We start from the raw sequence: 27180 nt of genomic DNA, 5'->3' as shown, positions 1-27180 counted from the left end.
ATAAGTAGTGAGTAGTGGCCTTTAGACTTTGTACTGACCAAATCATTAACCACTTTAGTCAGTGCTGTCTCTGTGGAATGTTGGGAACGGAAGCCTGACTGAAGTGGGTCCAACAAAGTGTATGAGTTAAGAAAGTGTGTGAGTCGAGTGTAGGCAAGTCTCTCAAGTAGCTTAGAGAGACAAGGGAGCTGAGAGATAGGGCGGTAGTTTGAGAGAGCATTAGGGTCAGAAATTAGTTTTTTTTAAATGGGAGTAATCACTGCATGCTTGAAGAATGAAGGAAAAATACCAGTAGAGAGAGAGAGATTACAGATGTTAGTTAAGGTAGGACTGAGCACCAGAGACAGAGCTTTACTTATTTGTGAGGGTAAAGGATCAAGAGGAGAGGTAGTAGAGAAGCAGGATGAGAAGAGTGATGATACTTCATCTTCATTTGTGGGATCAAATGAAGAAAGAGTGCCAGAGGGTTCAGGTAAAGAACGGAGCAGGTCACTGGCTGCCGAAGAGCATACCATTTCATCTCGGATCTTATCAATCTTCTCCTTGAAGTAGGAAGCAAGATCCTGTGCCTTGATAGTGGCTGGTGGGGTAGGTGCGGGAGGATTCAGAAGTGATTTAAATGTATTAAAGAGTCGTTTGGGGTTAGAGGCTTGAGCAGAGATAAGAGTTTGGAAATATGTTTGTTTGGCAGTGTCCAGGGCATTTTTTTAAGAATGGTAGACTGTCTTATATGTGAGGAAGTCACTTGAAATACGAGATTTACTCCACTGACGTTCAAGTTTTCGTGTGAGTTTTTGTAGTTGTCTTGTTAATTTGGAGTGCCATGGTTGACATCTAGGCCTACGTGGAGTGTGATGGGTAGCTGGAGCCACTTCATCAAGGGCTAGTTCTAGAGTTTAATTAAGGTGGGATACAGCCATCTCAGGAGAGGTGAATGCAGAAATAGGTGAAAGCAGTTGTTGGAGTGAAGTGAAAAGTTCTTGAAGATTAATTGTGTTAATATTTCTGTGAGTTTGAGGAAGATTGGAGAACTTCCGCAACACAGGGTTTGAATTAACAGAGGAGAGCATGCAGGTGATAAGGTTGTGATCTGAGAGGGGGAAAGGAGTGTTAGTGAGTTCAGAGATGGAGCATAGTCTGGTGAAAACTAGATCAAGGCAGTGGCCCGGCTGATGAGTAGAGGAGTCAGTCCATTGGGAGAGGCCAAGAGAGGAGGTTAGAGAGAGTAGTAAAAGATGTAAAAGAACCCAGTATCTGACCCAACCATCTATCCATCACAAATTGGCCCTTGTCAAAGTCACTCAGATCCTTACACTTGCCTATATTCTTTCTTCCAACACAGCACATGGAAGTTATTACCCAAAATGCCTACACCAAACCCGCATTATGATTACTCTTTGCATTTTAGGTTTTCATTTTTATGCTTGTGTGGCATGTGTATTGCTGTATTAATCTTCTGTATTATGCTTGTTTTGATGTAAAGCGCCTTGAGTCCTGTTTGGAGAAAGAGCGCTATATAAATTTAATTATTATTATTATTATTATTATTATTAACACATGAACTTGTTTACTTTCTGCCTAATATATCCCATCACTTTGTGTCATTGTAACAATATAATAATTATTCACTTCACCTGTCAGTGGTTTTATTGTTATAACTGATCGTTGTATGAAATCAGCATTGTGCTTCTACTGAGATTTAATATGGGAGGTGGTCAAGATCCCGCTGGATGGGATCCCGGCGGTCGAAATACCGACGCCATAATCCCGACCAGCACAATCCCGACATATTCTCCCTCCGTGGGTGTCCACGACACCCATAGAGGGAGAATATAATAGTGTGCCGAGCGCAGCGAGGCACCGTGCCCGCAGCGTGGCAAGCAAAACGAGCCCGCAAGGGGGCACATTCCGCTTGCCACCCCTGTCGGGACTGCGTGGTTGGGATTCCGGCGTCGGTATTTCGACCGCCGGGATCCCGTCCACCGGGATTTAGTACTGATCCCTTTAATATAAAGGTTTGCAAAACTGTTCATCAATGTAACAAACATCATGTAATTGGTGTTACTGACCCTTAGCAAACCTCCCAACAGAGATTGCATTATATTTTTTATTCAGCCAAACCTCCAACCAATAATGACATGAACTTGTTTAATGCTCAGATAGTCCTATATTGGAAGACAGCTACAAGGAGTCATTTTAACACAATGTGTGTTATAATTACTATTGGGATATGATATTTAAACATTTTCAATTACTTTAATTAATTATTTTATTTTTTAAACCAATGCACCTCTTTAGTGAATTTTTTACATCCTTATTCTGTAGACTGTATATCAGAGGGTTTAGCATGGGGGTAACCACAGTGTACAGTACAGTGAAGATCTGTTCTAGGACTCTGTATTGGTCTGATTGTGGCATCAGAAAGACAGAGGTACTTGCCCCATAAAATAAGGTGAGGACCGTGAGGTGGGATGAGCAGGTAGAGAAGGCTTTTCTCCGCCCATCTCTGGATTTAATCTTCAGGATGGCGCTGATTATTTCTATATAAGACAATAAACTGCAGAAGAATGGGCAACATCCAAATACCAGTATTTCAAAATATACCACTACAATAAACATTTCCTGATTGGCGCTTGCAATTTCCATGAGAGATTTGGAATCACAGAAGAATCGGTGGATTATAAATGAATAACAGAAAGACATATATGTGGCTGATAATGTAACTAAAATAGAATTTAAACATGCAGATATCCACACAGCAGCCATGAGTTGCACACAAAGTATCCTGCTGAATATACGGTGATAGTGTAAGGGATTACAGATAGCAACATACCGGTCATAGGCCATTGCGGATAATAGGAAAATTTCGGTGCTGCCAAATACATCAAAAAAATACATCTGGGTTAAGCACTGTATGAAGGACACTGTGTAATTCCCAGACAGTAACATGTCCAGCAGCTTAGGGACTGTGACTGTTGTGTAACAAAGATCTATTAGGGACAGATTACAGAGAAACAGATACATCGGGGTGTGTAACTGCTGATCCAAATATATGACTGTAATTATAACAGAATTTGCTATCAGACCCATCAGATATAATAGAAGAAACACAGAGAAAAAAAATAAATCAAATGCTGATGAAGAAGAAAAAGCCACAATATGGAATTGTGGAAGTGATGTGCAATTTTCCATCCGTCGCTCAATAATTTATCTGCCATAAATATATTTTTTCCATAGACATTGGCAATAAAATAAATGAAATTATCAAACCATTTATCCACTGAAGAGCTATATAAAAATATATTGTGCATCTATTCACTCCAGGTAGTATATGAGATACTCCTGTAAGAAACAAATGTAAAAATAACACCTACTGTACATTACACACAATACAGGAAAAGGTTACAGTGTCCAGGTCATGGCTCCTGAGAACTAGCAATCAGTCAGTAGGAAAGTGGGCAGAGTACTGTACCGGACCATCCAAGGCTTTATAGACACATAACAAGCAGTGGGATCCTAGTGAGGTCTTGGTGAGATTTGTCCTCTATTCTCCTTCAGTCCTCATGTCCTTCTTTCTAGATTTGGCACCTGCACGGAAAGCAGATGTTTTTATGCTTTGCACTTAGTGTACGTTTTGGTTTCCCTTTATTATTCAGAACATTTATCACTATTTAAAACTTCTAACACCCTCTATATAAAACTGTAGTGACACCACAGAAATAAATACAATACACGGCTTGCTTTTTTTTTTCTTCACAGAGACAAATCTTTGTTATGTTTTTTTCCCATCACATTTTTCTACCTCTATTAATTTTATATGTTTTTCTTGGTATGACCTAAATTTTAGGCCATAAATTCCACAAGGGTTTTGGTATTCCACAATGTTTTAAAATACATAAGTATTAATTTTAATTCAATAATTACACATTATCTAATGTGATTGGGAAATGAGTGCACCTAGACTTTAAGTGATTATCTCATTATATACAATCTTCTTTGTCCCTAAGACATACACTCAGGCAGCATATGGCTACATCATATAACAAGAAGATCAGAAGACGCAAAATAAGCTTTTAGTATTGATTTAAAAAAAAAGAGGAAATTGAAATGACTTCAGGAAACCTGACCACTGCAATGCATAAAATGGGGGAGTGGCTATTAAAAGAGAACTGCCTATGGTGGGACGTAGTCACCATAGAAAAATATGTATCTGAACAGGTAATTACAAAAGGATTACGTAACGATAAACAGCCATCTTTCTCAGACTCTTCAGAGGACTTTTCAAAAGAGTGGTCTGTTGCTCTGGAACTTGTTCTTTTTCACTGATGTACTTAATAATAAAAGAACGGAAAACTACACTAATGGAAACTAAAGACAGGATTGATGCACTACAGGTATTTATTGAACCATATAGGAACCAATTATCTTATAATGATCTGGAGGAAGAAATGAAAGAGAAAATAGAATGGAACACCAAAGACCTTATCAAAAAGAAAAAGAAGAAGCTCCAGAGAGATTTTGACTATTATAAATTTGGTATTATCAAAACAAGACAGATGAAACAACCGATTATGGAAAATAGATATAATCCACTAAACCAACCTTTTTCCTTAGAGGCAACAGGTAAGCAAAGAACACTACAGTAACAGTTGTGTTAATGATGGACGCTAAGACACTACGACAAAAGGTGACAGAAGAATTGAAAGATTTTCCAAAAAGAGATGGAGGGATCGAGACATGAATTATTTTTGTAAAACTCAACATAGGCGACGATCCCGGCAAAGGTCAAAAGTTGCCAGACATAATTTTTCCACTAGAATGAACCATAACGACCAATATTTAAGATCTCCTTCTAGATCAGAATAAAAAATATAGAAGATCACATCTACAATGAATACCTTCAAATAACAGATGAAACTCATACAGAGACAACAATATACAACATCATAAATGGAACAGGGATGGTGCCCCAACAGATCAAAGGAGGAAAGAATAGACCATAGATAGATGGCCATCTCCGTCAAATAAAATCACAAACAGGGATATTAAAGAGATTGCTGGGCTATTCAATATTGACAGACAGCCAAATACAGTAGAAAAAGCTGCTGAAACCCCTTCTTGTGTACAGAGGAAGGACAGAAAGAGGTACATGTAACACAAAAATTAAAGAAAATATATATATATATATATATATATATATATATATATATATAAAAAAGAAAGAAAATAAAAAAGGAGAGGCACTAGAGGAGGCAAACCAAGGAAAAAGAAAAAGAAGCCAATTAGCACATATTCTGAAATTGAGATAGAAACAGAAAATAGATTAATATTTAATTTAAGTTCAAGGGTACTTACCAATGTCGAAGTAAAAAAGGGACTCAAGTTTGCTCCCATTGCATATGCTGAAGATTTTGAAAAATTTGTTGATGTGCATAAATTTATCCAGAAGATTATTTGAAAACATTTTTTCAGATGAAAGACAAAGAGTCCCAAATCTCAACCACAACAATAAAACAAACAGAGGATGCAAGCAACAACTTTAGGAAACCATTTAACTTTTACCCTGCACACATACAGGGTAACTATATCATCACTTTTCAACAACTAGATATTGAAGACATCAAGAAGATAAAAAGAAGGAAAGGCAGAACATTCTGAACATGGATGATTACAAAAAAGAAGTGATAAGACAGCTTCTAGATATATCCACCTATCAGAAGTTTAAAACTGACCCATCAGGCAGAATTAGAACTTATTTTCAAAAATTACTTTCAAAACATCTTAACTCAGGTGGAATCACTGAAGAAGAACTAGGTTTTATTTATACTGATGATCCAGTGACACCGACCATTTACATCCTGCCAAAAATACACAAGAGCACTACCTCACCACTGGGCCACCCCATCATTGCCGGAACAGGCAACCTTGCTTCAAACTTATCCACATTAATTGATCATCTTCTACATCCATTAGTCATCACCACTCCACGCTTATCTCAAGGATACTGGAGACACTTTAATTTTTTTTTCGAGATTACCTGAGAAGCTTATATGCATTTAGTTACATCTGATGTCTTCTCTGTCTTCACCATAATAGAGCACAAGAAAGGCATAGGGGCAACAATTTGGTTCTTGAATCAAAGTAACTACACAGAGGAGAGAAAGATGTTCATTATTGAATCAATTCATTTCACATTTCATTTCATTCTATTTTGATAGCGACTATTATACGTAGCAAAAAGGGACTGCAATGGGCACTTGTTTTGCCCCTGCTTATGAAAATCTTTTTATGGCCTTTTTGGGAACATCATCATATCTTTTCAGAACAACTCTGAGATTACAGAATTACAAAAATGGGGACGATATATCGACTATATATTATTATTCATCTGGAAAGGAGAAAGAGAAGACCTTGATACTTTTTGTCACCATCTTAATTCAAAAAACATGAATATTAATTTATCCTTCCAAATTAGTAAGGAAGAAGTTAATTTTCTGGATTTAGCAATCTACATACAAAATAATTGCATACAGACTAGGATATATCTCAAACCAACAGACTGCAATAACTATATCCCATTTAATAGTGAACATCACCAAAAATGGCTGACCGGAATACCCAAAAGTCAATTTATAAGAGAAAGGAGGAATTGCACAGAAAATTCTGTATTTTACAATCAAATTCAAGAAAAGAAGAAAGCTTTTATTGAAAAGGGCTGTGACAAAAATTCCCTCAAATCAATAGTTGTAAAAGTCATGCAGATGGAAATATCAACATTACTTGAAGAAAAGAATAAAAGTCTCCAAAAACAACTCTAAGTCACAATGGTCCTTTTTGACAGGGTATGACTCAAGTCATAAACAAATAGAAACTGCTATAAAGAATCACTGGCATGTTCTACAAATGGATGCTGTTCTTAAAGAAATCATTCCGGACAAACCTACATGCATTTACAAAAAAGCCAAAAACCTCAAATCACATCTAGTTAAAAGTACTCTACCATCTCACCCTATTAATCCTATCCGCACAAAGGTTTTTTTTTCCATCATTTTGGCATGTGTATAGCATGAAGACAAGTAAAAAGCAATATTTCAAAGTATACAGAAAATCAAGATCAATGGTACCTCAATGGAAATTAAGGACTTTATAACCAGCAATACTACTAGCATAATTTATATAATTGTTTGCACCTTCAACAAAAACTATGTAGGTAGGACATCTAGAGCGCTAAAAACTAGACTTTCCAAGCATTTGAGAAATATAATAATAGATTCCATCAAATATTTTGCGGGTCTGATTCATATTAAACCGACTTGGCAGTACCGAAATACGGAGAAAACCCTTGCAAAAACGGAGATGAAAACCATATATAATCTCCATACCCTTGCACAAAATGGATTAAATCAAGATTTCAAAATAAAATGGTTCCTTTGATCTGCTTTAATTAATAATATATTCTTTTTACCCTGTTCTAGTGTTGTCCACATTATGCTGGTTTATTAATACATTTTTTTCTCTTCATTTGAGGGAAAAATCTTTTGGCATTAAAAATTCACAGACCAATACATATCAATGTGAAAGACTATCGCTTTAATTTTTATACATAATGGTGGTTTTTATATTAGTTTCTGTAAGAATAAACAAAATGGTGGCAGCATGATCTTCGTACCAAGATTGAAGAAGATTATTACATAATTTCAATCTAAAATATAAACTTGAAGAGATTCTTAAGGAGTAGAAAAAATAAATGTAATCGTCTTGCGTCAATTCTATACTTTAAATCAGTTGTGTAATTGAAATATTCCCATATTCATTTTTTTTTGTTGCAGTTTAATAATGTGCATATTTATAAATGTTGGGCTCTATAGGCAGAATTCCAGTTTGTGATACATTAGTTTTGTGTTCTTAATACAGAACATTTGTTTCCTTTTGTGCATTCCACGTTAAATTCCTGCTACTTACATTGATATCACTTTACACCTGGGAGTAATGTTACTTTCTACAACAGGTTAACAATGTAATCAAGCTTTCAATCCTTCTTTATTATTGTTGTATTTTTGCTCTATGCTGGTAGCACAGTTTCTGAACCTGGAGTTATAACTTGCGTTGTTCAGGGACAATATTAGTTATAACATAGGATGGAATATTACCCACCAATTATTTTTAAAATTTTATTACAAGGTTACAATATATGATGCATGTCTGTGGTATAAGTAATATTGTCTCTGACCAAAGCATGTTATATATTGTTAACCTGTTGGAGAAAGTAACAATACGCCCAGGTATAAAGTGATACAAATGTAACAGTTTCAGGAATTTAATGTGGAATGCACAAAAGGAAACAAATGTATTAAGAATACAAAACAAGTGTATCACAAATTTGAATACTGCGTATAGAGCCCAACATTTATAAATATACACATTATTAAACTACAATAGAAAACCTGAGTATGGGACTATTTCTCTAACACAACTGATTTAAAGTATAGAATTTACACAAGATAATTCAAACAATAATGTTTAATAACAAATTCATTAGTTGCTGTGGGGGAATATAACCATGTGAGCAAAAGATCATAACAGGCTTTCAAAATAAAATAAATAATACTGTACAGAAGCATATCAGACAACAGTATAGAATATAAAATGATTGAATAATGAATAAAAGTGATTTATAACATCAATTCCATCACATGTTTTACAAGGACAATCACTCTTTAACAAGATAAATAGTGATATTGCAGAAATAAAAACAACACACAGTATGGTTTTTAAACATCTTTTTATTATTTTTTCACAAAGACAAATCTTTGTCATGTTTTTTCTCATCACATTTTTCATTCTGTATTAATTTTATATACTGTATTTCGCTTTGTATGACCTAAATTTTAGGCCATAATGATCGAACATGTGGGACAGTGAGTAAAAGGAACAAATTCCACATGGATATTGGTATTCCACAATGTTTTAAAATGATACAAAAATAAAGGAGCATATTTTAATTCAATAATTACACATTATATAATGTGATTGGGAAATGAGTGACCCTAGACTTTAACTGATTCCTGCTTATATGCCATTGGTTTCCATTTACTTTCTGAATCAGCAGGTAGCACTGAAGTACTAAAGTAATATGGCTATATTAAATATAAGAAATAATAATATTAAATAAATGTATTACCAAAAACCAGAATTACACCAGCATCAGTTTATGTGCTAAAGTCTCTTCTGAATGAGTTAATCCATATCGGTGTTAGTACCTGACACACATAAGCGTTGTACTGTATGTGAGTGGGCAGAGCCAGTATTATATTGCATGTTGCGCCCATTCAGGTTTTATGTGAATTAGGTTCTAAACAGAAACAAAATATTGTCTCTTCTGTAAAGCTGCATACAGTGTCCTTGTATAGATGGCATTTAGTGAATCATGCACAATAAGGTGGGAATGGGACAATGGAATATACTGCAGCACACTGATCTCATGTTTCCAGTTACATAAAACAGGTCAGAGAAGCCAGAATGTGGCAGATGTTATAGAGCCAAGCCGGCTCACGTCAGTAATACAGAGAGAACCAAACAGAGAAAAATATAACATTATTAAATAAGACAAAGACATACACAAAACAATATTCTAAGGAAGAACCAGAGACTCACAGAGTTTTAGATGTACTGATTGGACAAGGATATTATACACTGACTACATAGTGTGTTTCCAGAGTTTGTGCTGCTCAAGTTTACATTTCCATCCCTAAAGACATATTTACTAAGGTTGAGTAAACTGCATTTAGTACTGAGATGATGCTACTAAAACACTCACACATTTAAATGCATAGAGGAAATTCTTATAATGTGCACAAATAATTAATGAAAATTCTTTATTGGAAAGAAGGGACCTAAAAGGAGACTAATTATTATTTTCTCTCCATTCATGTATGTGCAAGCCTGTGAGTGGTGAAACGCATCAGTTGCAGCTGCCAGTATTATCCATTGGATATAATGCTACACTATAGATAGATACATTTGTAAATTGGAAATGGAGGCTTTTGGGAAGAACTGAGCAGCTGATCAACAAGGCAGCCCGACCTAGGTAGGTAATAGGAAAGATAGAAAAACGCTCTAGTCCTGGTATGGGTGCATGAAAAATGACAATGGAAGTAGTACTGTACGTAATAAACTATACTAAGACATAATAATATGAAACATATATCCCTTATGGTACAGTAACATCACCATTATAACACTATGTGTGCTTACATGAGATCTGCTTTCTGCATGACATTGTGTATATTAGTTATGTTTGTTACACACTACTACCATTGTCCCTTCTCACACCCACACACACAGGACCAGAGAGTGATTTATATCTTTCCTATAGAGCTGCACTCTGCTGCCTTATTGCCTGGATCCTGTTGCTCATTACTGTGGATGACGTCTGGTCTGGGAAACAATACCAGGAGCTGGTAGTGAGGAATAGTAAGAATCTGCTACAGTGCTGTGTATCTCCTCTATGGCAGCAAGTGCCTGTGCTACAGTGTGTAAGAATGCTGTGTAACACCTGAGATGTACTGAGGATGGACTGGTGTAAGATACATGAGCGCAGTGTATCAGGGCTGCAGATCATTATCATTATTGAAAGCAAGCTCTCTTCTGAGATTGACCCATACTGATAAATTACATACTGCATTGTGTTCTGGCTGCCATTATATATAGGTGGAGCAGATATAAAATGTGCAAAGATTTAGATTTGAGAGAGGAGCCTCCAAACTCAAACATAAATAACAGTGCTAAAATAAAGCTCTCCAGTATTCTTGGGCTACATACAATAGCAGTTGGTACGTACCCTGCATGCAAATAGAATACATGTATTTGCCCCCCTTGCATTGCAGCATGGTCTGTTCAGGTGCAAGTTACTTTTGTTTCTGCATTATTCCCAACACAGAATCAGCCCCAAAGTAATTAGTTACTTCCTGACATGTATTACATGTTATACCACAATACTCAGTGATATAGAATTATGAAGAGCAGAACATACCATTGAAATTACAGACAGGAAAAAACCTAGTTCCAGCCCGCGTTACACTGAGACAATGAAGGTGGTAATATATAACATAATCTATACCACTGCAGAATAGGAGGTGAGGACACCATTGGCCCCTTTGCACATAAGTGTAATTATACTATAATTCTGCCATTCCCTCTTCCCTTAATTTGTTAAGCTATTTTGAGGTGCATTGGGAGATTGGCTAAATAAAACAACTAAATCTAAAATCTGTAACCCTAAAGTGAACAGATAGCAGTGTTAATTTTGACAACAATTTTCAATTTAGCTTTAGTCTTAGTCCCTTAATTAAAATTGGACTTGATTTAAAGTCATATTTTGGTCTTTCATTGCTTAGTTTTAGTTTACATTTTATTCTAATTCTAGTCAATGTTTTAGTCATAACTTTTTGAGTTTAATGATACTTATAGATTTAGCTAAACAATATACCTTTAAGTGTTTAATAATCTAGGCTCAGTAGGCTGAGAATGTGTTACATACTGAGGGGTATATTTACTAAGCTCCCGATTTTGACCGAGATGCCGTTTTTTCTTCAAAGTGTCATCTCGGGAATTTACTAAACTCAAATCACGGCAGTGATGAGGGCATTCGTATTTTTTTGGAAGTTCATGTGTAAAATTATGAATGAATACACCATCGATCAAAACGCGGTTGTTTAGGTATGAATCTCGGTCATTTACTAAAAAGTGCAAAGCAAAAAAAAAACCAAACACTGCCGTGAAAAAATACAATTCGTAATAAAGTGCTAAAAAAAAAAACAGACCTGCTTTTTTTTACCGTGATTGGATAGGCATGTACGAATCCCTGAGATCTGTGCATGTATATCAGTGGGAAGGGGTGGGAAAGTTTTATATTTTACAAAAAAAACTGCGTGGGGTCCCCCCTCCTAAGCATAACCAGCCTCGGGCTCTTTGAGCCGGTCCTGGCTGCAGGAATATGTGGAAAAAATTGACAGGGGTTCCCCCATATTTAAGCAACCAGCACCGGGCTCTGCGCCTGTTTCCAAAAATACGTGGGACAAAAAGCGTAGGGGTCCCCCGTATTTTTGAAACCAGCACCGGGCTCCATTAGCTGGATAGATAATGCCACAGCCGGGGGTCACTTTTATACAGTGCCCTGCGGCCGTGGCATTAAATACCCAACTAGTCACCCCAGGCCAAGGTACCCTGGGGGAGTGGGGACCGCTTCAATCAAGGGGTCCCCCCCAGCCACCCAAAGGGCCAGGTGTGAAGCCCAAGGCTGTCCCCCCCATCCAAGGGCTGTGGAAGGGGGGCTGATAGCCATGGAGAAAAAAGTGTTTGATATTGTTTTTAGTAGCAGTACTACAAGGCCCAGCAAGCCTCCCCCGCAAGCTGGTACTTGGAGAACCACAAGTACCAGCATGCTGCGGAAAAACGGGCCTGCTGGTACCTGTAGTACTACTACTAAAAAAATACCCCAATAAAGACAACACACACACACCTTGAAAGTATAACTTTAATATATCCATCCACACCACCATATACACATACTTACCTATGTACCCACGCAGGTCGGTCCTCTTCTCCAGTAAAATCCATGGTGTACTTGTTGAAAAAATTATACTCACCAAATCCAGTGTAGAAGGCTCCTCGGTAAATCCTTTTGTAATCCACGTACTTGTAAAAATAAGAAAACGGATACCCGACCTCGCACTGAAAGGGGCCCCATGTTTTCACATGGGACCCCTTTCCCCAAATGCCTGGAATCCCCTCTGACTTAAGTCCAAGAAGGTTCCATCAGCGAATCAGGAAGCGCCACGTTTGGCACCCTCCTGATTGGCTGTGTGTTCCTGTACTGTATGACAGGCGGCACACGGCAGTGTTACAATGTAGCGCCTATGCGCTCCATTGTAACCAATGGTGGGAACTTTTAGCTCAGCGGTGAGGTTACACTCGGTCAACCGCTAAAAGTTCGGGAGAATTACGAATGTTAGTAAATAAACCCCTGAGTCTGACTTACCACAGTGCTTCTGTATATCATATACAAATCAATTCCTTAAGTATGTTAGAACAAATAAGTGCAATACACAATCATATTTCCTTGACAGCAAGTCATATTTATTTTCTGCAAATATCTATAACGCATACTGTAAAAAGTAGTGTACATACTAGTACATACATAATGATAAAACTGTATTGCATAAAAGACACAACAGTGTTAAAAAAATACAATTACAAACTGACTTCTTATTGATCATAGAGAATTTGCTTAAACTACACATAAACCTTAAGGTGGTCGGACATAAAATTTAGCTAATCTGTGATTTAACTGAACTACACAGTGAGTTGATGATGTAATACAGTTTAATTAACTTTTAGGAAGAGTCAGAAAGGAACTTCTCTGTTTTAGCAGCAAGTAATTTGACCCTTGCACCCCCGGTGTGACAGGCCCTTGTCACTCAGGTCCACTGTAACACTAAACAAAAACTCCAGCTTGCAAAAAGCCTGTGATGCAGCTTACTTGTTGCAGGTAAATCTTAGGCCAGAGAGGCTTAATAAAACTGTATAAAAAAATACAGTATTAAAAAACTGCAATAAATTACAAAAATACAAACTGGCTTATTGATTATAGAGCAAATACAAGTAAGTACTACAAACAAATTCGCCTTTAGGGCATAATATATACAGTACAGTATATAAACTGTGTGATTTATACGAGTCAAAGTTAACATAATACAGTTGACTTATCTCTGTATAATTTAATGAAGGCATCTTCATGAGTTAAATAGAGCACATATTTATACTTATAGACATAGGAGCGGAAGTGAGGTGGCGGAAGTATACCCGGGAGTGAGACGCGGGCGTGGACGCGGTGGGCAGAGGCACCGGGTGTTTCTAAGGTATTTAGGGGGGTAAATGTTTGTATGTTGGTTGTTACACTGCCACTGTATTTGTCCTGATGACGGAGCTTTGAGCTCCGAAACGATCGTTGACCATTATATATGCATTGACCTGCTGCTGTCTCTGAGTGCCGTTCTTTGACTGGACTTTTACTTATAGACATAAAAATATTCTTTTTATTAGGCAATAGATTGCACCAGAGCACAATATTGGGCAATTTTGCTGAAAAATACATTGAAATTTACCAAAAACATGAGTCAAGTAACTGTCGATCCTGATTCAGCCCATGATGTCTACATCCTCAGCAATTCATCCCTGTCTGTCAAAAATCTTGTTGGACAAATGCCAGAGGGATGGTATCTAATAAAGAGGCACATATTGCCACCCAATCCATGACGGGATGCATTTTTTTAAATAAAAAAATATTCGCTCACAGCATCCAGGCGTGCCCAGGCTGGCACTCCTAGTCACAGAGACGGTGCCACATATAGCATGGCTTCATCTGTAGGAAGGGATTTCATACATTCAATTCTAAATCCCTTCCAAACATGAATCACCATCAAATTCCATTTGAAAATTGAATGTGAAATCTATTTTTAGTAAATAAGGCAAATTAAAAAAATTGTAGAAACACCAAAAGAAATCAATTTCAATCGATTTGGAATATTAATAAAGTCCTTCCCAAAATTGAATTTTAGTAAATATACCCCCTGGTCACTTCAAACATGTTTCTTGTCACTTCAGACACTTTATCACGGTCTTGATATATGTAGAAAATGTGCGATAAGTAACATGACAACATAATTGTTTTTGGTATGCGGTCAGCATACCGATAGACAGGATCCCAGCTGTCACAATACCGATGCCAGGATCCCACCAGGGGCACCATAACACTGCCGGAATACCAGCAAGGTAGATGAATTCCTCTCTGTGGATGTCCATGACACCCATAGAGGGAGAATAGAACCCATGGCGAGCGAAGCTCAACACTGGATTGCTGCAGCAGTGTTCGCAGTCTGAAGCCCTTTGGGGAGTGCGCACGCGCACCTCAGCAGGCCCAGTGAGATACTAAAAGCATCTCATGGCTGCGATCGCCTCTGCCTGATTGACAGGCAGAGCCGGTCGCGGGGCAGGGAGGGGCATGACAACGGCGTTAGAACGCCATTGGTGGGGCATGGTCTGATCCATTTCGAGGGTGGGGTGGGCCGCGGCAGCTGCATGACATGACACACTGTTGCTTTGACCCGGGATGTGGTGGGTAGCTGCCTGCCAGCGCAGCTAGGCTGCGCAGGCAGGGAGCTAGTTGGCGGGTGCAAAAGCATTGTCGCCGTGCAATGCTTTCACATCCGTGCCGGGGAGTGGGGTGGGGGATTTGACACCAAGTGTAGAATTTGCATGCGTAAGCTGTGAATGTGAACATTGGGGGTTATTCAGACGTGGAAGCAAATCAAAAAAGCAAGCAACTGGGCAAAACCATATTGGACAGCTGGTGGGGCAGATGTAACATGTGCAGAGATATTTAGATTTGGGTGAGGTGCATCAAAACTGACATCTAAATTGTGTAAAAACAAACAAAACTGTAACTTGAAATCAAATATATCATGAACAGCACTGAGGACCCAACCGAGGTCATAGATCAAAAGATGGACGATATCTTTCAATTGAAGTGGGATTTCCAAAGGAGACACAACCTTACCCTTGCTGCTGTGGGTAATGAACTGACCGGCTGGGTTTCATGGTTGAACCCACGCAATTGGTTCCCAGGTTTAGGAGAATGGGCTCAAAATGTTATCGTGACCAATAACGTCATCTATAAGCATGTGGCAGTAATTAGTATAACATGCAAAAACAGAAGGTATTTACCCTACATGAAAAAAATCGAATGCATTTGCTCCCCCTGCATTGCAACATGGTATGTTACAGATACAGAGTTACTTGCTTTTTTTTTTGCTTTACTTCCAAATCAGGAAAAGGCTTTTCGTGCAATGGCACTGGCAGCACTGTCGTCCTTACGGCCCTGGATTCAATTAATATTGCATTGAAACAGAAAACTTTTTAAAGAAAAAAGAAATGAATGAAAATGATTTCTGAATGAACTACATTTTTATCTCTTTTATTTAAATTGACATCATAAAGTAGCAGGGCCACCTGGCTTGGCGAGGGTTAAGACATTGGGCGCCTTTTAGGTTCAGGAGGTTCTTGTGATCCGTCATAACGGTGATGGTTTGGGAAGCACCTTCCAACAAGTACCTCCATTCTTCCAAAGCGAGCTTAATCGCCAAAAGTTCTTGATCGCAAATGGCGTAGTTGCGCTCAGCAGGAGAGAACTTTCGGGAGAAGAAGCCACAAGGATGTAGATGTCCATCTTTAGCTCTTTGAGACAGTACTGCGCCCACTCCAACAGACGAGGCGTCCACCTCAAGGATGAACGGCAAGCTTGTATCAGGCTGTTTCAAAACCAGAGCAGTGATGAATCTTTGTTTCAACAAAATGGAAAGCTTGAGTAGCTCCCCCTGGCCATTTCGAAGAGTTGCCACTATTTCTGGTAAGAGCTGTAATAGGCGCTACAACAGTGGAAAAGTCTCGAATAAATTTCCTGTAGTAGTTGGCAAACCCTAGGAACCTCTGGACACCTTTGAGGGTTACAGGAATCGGCCATTAATGGATCGCTTGAAGTTTCTCGGGGTCCATCTCCAGACCGGAACCGGATACAATATACCCCAGAAACGGGATGGATTTGACTTCAAAGACGCACTTTTCCAGTTTACAATACAAATGATTGGCTGGGAGATGGGACAAAACCTCTTTCACCCAGAATCGATGTTCCTCCAAATCATTCGAGAAGATGAGAATGTCATCGAGATATACCACAACGTGACGATACAAGATGTCTCTGAAAATTTCGTTTACAAAGTGTTGGAAGACCGCTGGAGCATTGCTGAGTCCGAAGGGCATGACGAGGTACTCGTAATGTCCGTCACGGGTATTAAAAGCAGTCTTCCACTCGTCACCCCTTCGGATTCGGATGAGATTATACGCACCCCTCAGATCTAACTTGGTGAAGATAGTCGCTCCACTGACGCGGTCAAACAGCTCGGTGATAAGCGGCAGAGGGTACCGATTCTTCACTGTGATGTCATTCAGACCCTGGTAGTCAATACAAGGCCGCAGGCCACAGTCTTTCTTCTTTACGAAGAAGAAGCCAGCGCCGGCTGGTGAAGACGAAGGCCGGATGAATCCTTTTGCTAGATTTTCCTTAATAGAGTGGGTCTCAGGTAGTGACAATGGATACGTGCGTCCACGAGGAGGAGTTTTCCCTAGGATAAGATCAATAGGACAGTCCCATTCTCTATGAGGAGGAAGAATATCGGCTGAAGAATTGCTGAATACATCGGTGAAGTCCAGATATGGAGAAGGTGGAACATCAGAAGACTTAGCAGAGGATTTGCATACTGGAAGGACCTTTTTGCAGACATGTCTTGGAACAAGAAGGACCCCATGACAGGATATGGGTCGTCCTCCAATCAACTTGGGGATTATGCAGACGAAGCCATGGGAGGCCTAGAACCACAGGATGAGTGGCCCTTGGGATTACCAGGAAAGAAATCATCTCGTGTGTAAGACCCCTACCTTCAGACAGATACGTAGGGTCTTGGAGGTAATAACAGCATCAGGAATCCTACTGCCGTCCACGGCAGTTAAAGAGATTGGTCTTAACAGTCTCTCAGTGGGTAGGGACCACTGCTTGACAAGTCCCTCTGTAATGAAGTTTCCGGCTGCTCCAGAATCCAATAAGATTCTTGGTACGCTGAGCCACCAGAAGGGGCACGGAGAGATTGCAGTCACTTAGAGGAGGAGAGGCATACATTACTCCTAGCCGACCCTCTCCTTGGTGGGCTAGGATTTGGAGTTTCCCGGACGCTCGGGACAAGTGTTAATGAGGTGGGAAGGTGCAGCACAGTATAGGCAAAGGCGGTTAGATAAGCGTCTTCTACGCTCTGCTGGAGACAGTCGTGAATGACCTATCTGCATAGGTTCGTCTTTAGATGGAGATAGCTGACGAGGAGGTGGAGTAGAAGGAATCTTATGAGCTGTTGACCTGCCTCGTTCCATAGCCCTCTCGCGGAAGCGTAGGTCTACCTTGGTGCAGAGCGAGATAAGCTCATTCAGCTTCGAGGGTAAGTCTCTGGTAGCGAGCTCATCTTTGATGCGTTCTGACAGACCTTGCCAAAAGGCGACGTAGAGGGCTTCCTCATTCCAGGAAACTTCAGATGCCAACGTCTGGAATTGTACTAAATACTGGCCAACAGTTCGCGTCCCCTGACGCAGTCGAAGGATCTCAGAAGAGGCAGACGACACTCGACCTGGCTCATCAAAAATGCGTCTGAATATTGCCACGAAGTCAGAGTAGGACGATAGCAGGGTATCGGATCTTTCCCATAGGGGTGAGACCCAGTCAAGGGCAGAACCACTGAGTAGTGAGATGACGTATGCCACTTTAGTGCGGTCCGTGGGAAAACTGCTGGGCTGTAGCTTAAAGTGGATCTCACACTGGTTCAGGAAACCCCTGCAGGCTTTTGGGGACCCATCATATTTGGCTGGTGTCGGCAAGTGGAGACGTGGAGAAGAAATGGGCATGGTGGGTGGGGACACCACCGGAACTACTACTGTCGGCACACTGGACGCCCCTGACCAACGGAGGGTAGCTTGAATCTCATCCAGTCGTGGCCCTGTGCAGCCTCCTGATGTTCAAGACGGGCTGCCAGTTCTTGCATAGGCCTGGTCCCTTGGACCTGATCTCTAACCGGATCCATTAGGTCAGTGCTTACTGTCACAACTGAGGGCTGATGACGGTGACTGGAAGCCTCAGTTGTAGGGGCTGACTGGTACCAGAATTTAGGAGGAGAGAGTGGACTCCTAGACATGCGCACAGTAGTAGTAATAGAAGCCCGAAGGCGTGACCACGACAACTGAAATAACTTTGAAGGTTTTTTATTAAATAAAAAGTCAAATAAGGTGCATTGAAATAATACTGTCACAAGGGATAAAGAGCATACCGCTGGTTGAGACTAGTAATCCAAAATGAATAAAAAGTTCTGTATAAAGCTTGAGGACTCAGGTGAGGACTAACATGATGATGAGGATGATTCGTGAAGCTGTAAATAATGTGAGTGTTCATGAGTAAACAGAAGATGAAGCTGAGGTTTGCAGGTAAATGGGAAATGAAGCTGGGGTTCGTTGATAAATAAGAAATGCAGCTGGGGTTCGCTGGTAAATAAGAAATGAGGCTGGGGTTCACTAGTAAATAAGAAATGAGGCTGGGGTTCACTGGTAAATAAGAAATGAGGCTGGGGTTTGCTGGTAAATAAGAAATGTAAATGAAGAGTGGCTGCTGGGAAGCCAAAGTATACACACTACTTAGCACTGGATGCGGGAACACAAAGAAGCAGGCTGCTCCACGAGCTGGATACAGGAGTGCTGGAATGCACCGCAGGAGGAAACCACTGTAGAGTCAGGCTGAGCTGCAGAGAGAGTCCACAGGGAACTGCACACTGGAGTAGCTGAAGGAAACAGAAGCACTGACAATCTTCTGGGAGTGGATCCAGGATATTTATACCCACAGCTTAGCAGGGATTGGTGGGCAATTAGGCTCCAGCACTGTCAGCACTGCGGATAGGAGGAACAATGTCATGTGATGAAGTACAACATGGCTGTGCCCATGAACACACACACAGAAGGGGAACAAAGTACTTTAGCCATGTAACAATGGCTGCGGAGGCGGCAACAGCAGAGCTTCACGCGCCCAGACGCACACAGCAGCCACAGGAATGGCAGAAACACATGGAGGACGTGTATCCAGGAGAGGTCCTCGGATGCGGCGGTGACGGCCGCGGCGGGGCTGAGAGCACCGCACTTCCGTGAGTACACATACCGGGGTGGATGCTAAGACCAGCGCTGCAGGCCACAACCAAGGTTAAAGCCTGGCCCTGGCCCGCTGAGCCAACCTCAGGAGGCACCTAACGGGCAGAAAATGGCGTCTCAGTACCCGGATCGTGACATCCTGAACATAGCCATAGTCCCCGTCCCTCTTCCAGCACATAGCTATAGTCCCCATCCCACAACCAGCACATAGCTGTAGTCCCCCTCCCAGCACATAGCCGTAGTCCCCATCCCCCTCCCAGCACATAGCCGTAGTCCCCATCCCCCTCCCAGCACATAGCCGTAGTCCCCATCCCAGCACATAGCTATAGTCCACCCTTAGCACACAGTAGTAGTCTCCCCCTCTCCCAGCACATACATAGCCTCCCCACACAGCATATAGCCCTAGTCCCCATCCCCCCAGCACATAGATGTAGTCCACCCTTAGCACATAGTAGTAGTCTCCCCCACTCCCAGCACATACATAGCCTCCCCACACAGCACATAGCCCTAGTCCCCACCCCCCTCCCAGCACATAGCTGTAGTCTGCACGTAGCACATAGTAGTAGCCCCACCCCACTCCCAGCACATACATAGCCTCCCCACACAGCACATAGCCCTAGTCCCCACCCCCTCCCAGCACATAGCTGTAGTCTGCACGTAGCACATAGTAGTAGCCCCACCCCACTCCCAGCACACACATAGCCCTAGTCCCCACCCCACAACATCCCAGCAGATAGCCGTAGTGTCTGACAATACCTGCTGTGGCAAGCTGCCTGGGGTGGAGGGCGGAGGATCTCTCTGCAGGCAGGAGCTGGCGCTGGTGTCCGGCACCACACCAAACTACATGAAGAAACTGAAAATAAACTACAGATCCCAGCAGCCCTTGCCTTCGAGAGGGTTCACTACGGCTGGCCGGTGGTCGGGCTCCCGGCGCCCAGCATACCGGCGCCGGGAGCCCGACCGCCGGCTGACCGACAGTGTGGCGAGCGCAAGTGAGCCCCTTGCGGGCTCGCTGCGCTCGCCACGCTACGGGCACGGTGGCGCGCTACACCCTATTTTATTCTCCCTCTATGGGGGTCGTGGACCCCCACGAGGGAAAATAAGTGTCGGTATGCCGGCGGTCGGGCTTCCGGCGCCGGTATACTGAGCGCCGGGAGCCCGACCGCCGGTATACAGAAGACCACCCCTTCGAGAGCTCCTTGTAGTTTATTTTCAGTTTCTTCCCTGTAGTGCCGGACACCAGCGCCAGCTCCTGCCTGCTGAGCGATCCTCCATCCCAGGCAATGCACAGGCAGCTTGGCACAGCAGGTATTGCCAGATACTACGGCTTAAGGGATTCCACCCATTGACCGAGGGTGGCACCGGCGGGTGGCGCCCCCGGCTCGGCAGGCGCTCCTGGCAAGTGCCATCCTGGCCAAAGGGTAGATATGCCCCTGGTGGTAACTGACCGTTTTCAGGGAGTATCCAGAAAAACGCAGGCGGTCTTAAGCATTTTGAGGTAGGGTGTCTGACGTCAGCTCCGGCCCCGATCAGCAGGATTCTATCACACTGGAAAAGTAAGACTGTGCTGCGCAGAGACTGCACAAGCAGCTCAGGTACACATGTGATCACACACCTGCTCCCCACCTCACCTGCACACGCAGCTCAGCTACACATGTGATCACACACCTGCACACCTGCTCCCCACCTCACCTGCACATGCAGCTCAGCTACACATGGGATCACACACCTGCACAGCTAAAACACCCCCCCCCCCCTGTAGGTGGCGACTATCTGATCGCAGGGGAGCAACAAACGCAGCCCAGCGACCAGATCTGAATTAGGCCCTATGTTTGTAAGTGTGTTATAAAAAAAATAATCGCTCGCGCTCTCTCTCTCTCTATATATATATACACACATATATACACACATATATACACACACACAATCCATAGCAGCCGGCACTCCAACTCAACAACCCAGCAGGTCTCCGTGCATCAGTGTGAACACAGCATACACTCCTTGAAAAATCACGGCACTGGAGACTAGTTACACAAAGAAGTAAGACTTGTATTGTCGGTAGACGCGACACTCGTTTCGGAGCTACTAATCTTGTATGGTATTGAGGACGGAGCAGAAGCTCCGAAACGTGTGTCGCGTCTAACGACAATACAAGTCTTACTTCTTTGTGTAACTAGTCTCCAGTGCCGTGATTTTTCAAGGAGTCTATATATATATATATATATATATATATATATATATATATATTTATTTATTTTACTACCTTGGTCCTCACCTTCCCACTCCCTCCCTGCCAGCTACTGGGTGCTCACCTTCCCTACTACTGGGTAATCACCTGTCCCTACTACCTCTGCCACTAGGTACTCACCTGCCCCCACCTTCCCCTGTACTCACCTGCAATCACCCCATCTGCCACAGGGTGCTCTCCTTTCCCAACACCCCTTTCCACTGAGTGTTCACCTCCCTCCCTGCCAGCTACTGGGTAATCACCTCACCACCCCTCTTCCTTCCCTACCTGCTACTGGGTACTCAGTTATCTTCACTCCCTCCTCTATCACTAAGTACTCACCTGCTCCCACCTTCCTCTGTACTCACCCGCTCCCCCCCCTACATAATTTCCTGCCTGCCAGACACCGGGTACTCACCTCCCCCCACCTTCCTCTGTACTCACCTGCTCACCCCCTCACCTAACTCCCTGCCTGCCAGCCACTGGGTACTCACCTGCTCCCACCTTCCTCTGTACTCACCTGCTCCCCCCCACCTAACTCCCTGCCTGCCAGCCACTGGGTACTCACCTGCTCCCACTTTCCTCTGTACTCACCTGCTCCCCCCACCTAACTCCCTGCCTGCCAGCCACTGGGTACTCACCTGCTCCCACCTTCCTCTCTACTCACCTGCTCCCCCCCACCTAACTCCCTGCCTGCCAGCCACTGGGTACTCACCTGCTCCCACCTTCCTCTGTACTCACCTGCTCCCCCCACCTAACTCCCTGCCTGCCAGCCACTGGGTACTCACCTGCTCCCACCTTCCTCTCTACTGATAACACCCCCCTGCCCAGCGGTGCAAGTATGCGGGTACGTTCGTGTACGGAGTACCCATAAGAATTTGGCAGCGGGTACTCAGTACCACCTGCCACACACTACCACAATTATAATGTGCCACTAAGTAACAAGACCATGGTGCTTGGCAGCATGACGGCTCCTCCCACTGTGTCAGAGTTACTGGGAGTGTGGCAGTGGCTGTATTTTCCTGTCATAATGGAGGCATGACTATGTATTGTTATTAAATTGGGGGCATTACTATATATTTCTATTATACTGGAGGTATCACTATATATTTCTATTATACTGGAGGCATTACTATATATTTCTATTATACTAGAGGCATTACTATATATTTCTATTATACTGGAGGTATTACTACTGTATATATTTCTATTACACTGGAGGTATTACTATATATTTCTATTACACTGGAGGTATCACTATATATTTCTATTATACTGGAGGTATTACTATATATTCTATTACACTGGAGGTATTTCTATAAATTTCTATTATACTGGAGGTATCACTATATATTTCTATTATACTGGAGGCATTACTATATATTTCTATTATACTGGAGGTATTACTATATATTTCTATTATACTGGAAGCATTTCTATATATTTTTAGCCTTCCCTCCAGATAAAAAAAAAAGGGGGGGTGGCTGTCGTGTTGCCACGCTGCTAGTGTCATGTAGCCACCCCACTAGCAGCATGTGGCCACGCCCCCTCACAACACATGGGCACGCCCATTTTTCGGCACTCAGTACCACTAAGAAAATATTTCTACTTGCACCACTGCCCCTGCCATTGGGTGCTCACCACATTAACATCACCACTTTCCAATAGGAAGGTGGTGATGCTAATTTTTGCCGTGATGGATTGCACCTGAATGAGGAGGGGGCTGCAGTGCTTGGGGGAAGGATGGTTAGAAGGTTGGAGGAGACTTTAAATTAGGAGCTTGGGGGGAGGGTTTAGCTCGAATCTACGGGACAAACAGGGAGAACAGTACAGATCAGGGTAAGGAACAATTTGGGGGAGGAGAAGGGGGGAGCGAAAGATCAGCAGGCAAGGGTATCTGCATGGGTATTGACACCGGATTTACGGATACTGGTATTGTCCGAAATATTCCAAAATTATTACCTACGGATGAGTATTCCACAACAATACGGAATATAGAAAAGGATGTCCAAAGCATAAGGGAAGAAACTAGCATCAGGGGGCAGGACATAGAAATTCTCATTACGTCAAATAGTGCTAGTAGTGAGGAAGTAGGTATTAAATATGATGGGGGGTGGTAATGGAGGGAGGAGATTAACAATAGGTAAGAGTAATTCCAGAAAGACACTTGTAAATACATATAAGATACCATTAAAACAAACCATCAAAGGAAACACTAAGCTAAAATGTATGCTTGCGAATGCAAGAAGACTATCGGGTAAAATGAGAGAATTGGAATGTCTTGTATCAAAATTCCAATACAATATTATAGGTATTACGGAAACATGGTGGGACGACTCCCACGACTGGGTTGCGTTTTTGGAGGGTTATTCTCTTTTTAGGAGGGATAGGGCTACCAAAAGGGGAGGAGGGATATGTCTCTTCGTTAAACCATCTCTTAAACCATGCGTAATAGGTACTATCTGCAAGGGGATTGGAGATAACGTGGAGTCGCTATGGGTTGAGATCACAAGTGAGGGCACTGAAGCAAAGAAACTAGTCATTGGCACGTGTTACAAGCAACCGGATATCAGAATACATGAGGAGGAACAACTCTTACAGCAAATAGAAAAAGCAGCAGGAAAAGGGGGCCATCATAGTATTAGGAGACTTTAACTATCCTGATATAAATTGGAGAAACGATTCGTGTTTAAAAACTAGGAGCAGCAGTTTCTGAAATACATTTCAGGATCAATTCCTGACTCAATTAGTCGCAGACCCAACTAGAGGTAAAACTATTCTGGACCTAGTTATTACCAATAACGTGGACATTATATCAAACATTAAAGTTGGGGAGACCTTGGGAAACAACGATCATTATATGATCACTTTTGACATCAGTTTAAAAAAAAAAAATAGCTATAAGGGATCAACCAAAACATTAAACTTTAGAAAAGCTAACTTCAGTATGCTGAGACGGGCATTAAACGGCATTGACTGGGATGAGTTGTTTCATGGCAAGGACACTCCGGAAATGTGGGATGCTTTAAAAGGGTTGCTTAAAAGCAATATTCACAAATTCATTTCAATGAGCAGTAAACGCAGGAATATTAAGCACAAACCAATGTGGCTTAATAAGGAGGTCAAAGAAGCAATGGCTAATAAGAGGCGTGCTTTTAAAACATTTAAATCTAATGGAGGGGAGGAGTCATTCTGGTTCTACAAGGAATGCAATAAAAGAAGCAAAAAAATAATAAGAGCAGCTAAAATTGCAAACGAAAAGCAAATCGCTATAGAGAGTAAAACCAATCCTAAAAAGGATATAAATATATAAACAGCAAAAGGCTGAAGAAGGAGAACATGGGCCCATTAGAGGATGAATTGGGATCATTGACAAACGATGACAAATTAAAAGCGGAAATATTTAACAATTTTTTTTTGTCAGTATTCACCAGGGAGGATGCACAGGTGACACTAGTGCTTAACGACAGTGAATGTAATGACTCTTGGCTTGATGCTTGTTTAAGTGAGGAAGTAGTCCTGTAGAGACTAAGCAAAATAAAGATTAATAAATCACCAGGCCCAGACGGTTTTCATCCGAGGGTTATTATGGAGCTTAGAACACAGCTAGCAAAACCCCTATACCTGATTTTCAATAGTTCGATTAGATCAGGCATGGTACCAAAGGATTGGTGCATAGCTGAGGTAGTGCCTTTATTTAAAAAGGGAACTAAAAATAATCCTTGAAACTATAGACCAGTTAGTTTAACCTCTATAGTGGGAAAAATATTAGAAGGCATTTTGAGGGATAGCATAGAGGAGCACCTACATGCAACTAAGTTTATTACTAAAAGTCAATATGGGTTTGTAAGGAACAGATCATGTCAAACCAACTTAATTAGCTTCTACGAGGAAGTGAGCAAGAATCTTGACCATGGAAAAGCAGTGGATGTGGTTTACTTAGATTTTGCAAAAGCCTTCGATACAGTGCCTCATAGGAGACTGGTACACAAATTAAGGGAACTTGGCCTAGGAAATACTATTTGTACTTGGATAGGTAATTGGTTGGATAACAGGGAACAATGAGTAGTGGTAAATGGGATGTTCTCCAGCTGGGCACCAGTAGTCAGCGGAATACCACAAGGGTCCGTTCTTGGCCCACTGCTGTTCATTATATTTATCAATGATCTAGGAATAGGCCTGGAAAGCATAGTGTCAATCTTGGCAGACGACACTAAACTGTGTAAGGTAATTAACTCAGAAACTGATGTTGAGTCTCTACAGAATGACTTAGTTAAACTCGAATTCTGGGCGTCTAAATGGAAAATGAGGTTCAACATAGAAAAATGCAAAGTTATGCATTATGGGGCAGAAAAACACACTTGCATACTACACTCTATATGGAGAAAATCTAGGGGTAACTATGGTGGAAAAAGATTTGGGGGTGCTCATAGATAATAGGCCAAGTAACAGTACACAATGCCAAACTGCAGCAAAGAAGACAAGTAAAGTGCTTGTGTGCATTAAACGGGGCATTGAGACCAAGGACGAGGATGTAATCCTGCCGTTGTACAAATCATTGGTACGCCCACACCTGGAATATTGCGTTCAGTTATGGGCCCCATATTACAAAAAGGATATCGGGGAAACAGAAAGAGTTCAAAGACTAATTACTAAATTGATTAAAGGGTTAGAGACACTGGAATATGAGGAGAGGCTTACTAAATTAAATATGTATTCACTAGAAAAGAGGAGACTAAGAGGAGACGTTATTAATATCTTCAAATATGTAAAGGGTCATTACAAGGAGTTAGCAAGGAATTTGTTTATTAAAAGAACTCAGTATAGGACGTCGGCACTCGCTGAGGCTAGAGGAGAGAAAATTCCGTACACAACGTAGGAAAGGGTTCTTCTCCGTAAGGGGAATAAAGATTTGGAACTCACTGCCGGAGAAGGTAGTAATGGTAGACTCTGTAAATGCATTTAAAAATGGATTGGACTAATTTCTAACAGGAAAATGTATCAAGGGCTTTAGCATTTAGAATAAAGACATTAACATTATCTAGGAGTGGTAGGAATCATTGCTGTTCGGTACTAAACCATTACTTCAGCATGCACATTATAAAATGAAC

At 41.7% G+C, this 27180-nt stretch overlaps 1 protein-coding gene across 2 annotated transcripts in view; it reads right to left on the bottom strand.

The window, feature by feature from the left end:
- Window positions 1-2168: 2168 nt before the first annotated feature.
- LOC134943879 (olfactory receptor 1-like) overlaps window positions 2169-27180 on the bottom strand; it is a 56952-nt gene continuing 31940 nt past the window's right edge. For both annotated transcript variants that reach the window (XM_063932455.1, XM_063932456.1), the window contains exons 2-3: window positions 6038-6145; window positions 2169-3588 (exon numbers count right to left, since the gene is read on the bottom strand). In XM_063932455.1, coding sequence (XP_063788525.1) covers window positions 2257-3192 — 936 coding nt within the window. In that variant the 5' untranslated portion in view covers window positions 3193-3588; window positions 6038-6145 and the 3' untranslated portion in view covers window positions 2169-2256. The remainder of the gene's footprint in view (window positions 3589-6037; window positions 6146-27180) is intronic.

Source organism: Pseudophryne corroboree, chromosome 7, assembly GCF_028390025.1.
Source record: "Pseudophryne corroboree isolate aPseCor3 chromosome 7, aPseCor3.hap2, whole genome shotgun sequence".
Classification (NCBI taxonomy): Eukaryota; Metazoa; Chordata; class Amphibia; order Anura; family Myobatrachidae; genus Pseudophryne; species Pseudophryne corroboree.
This window is presented reverse-complemented; position numbering and strand designations above follow the sequence as displayed.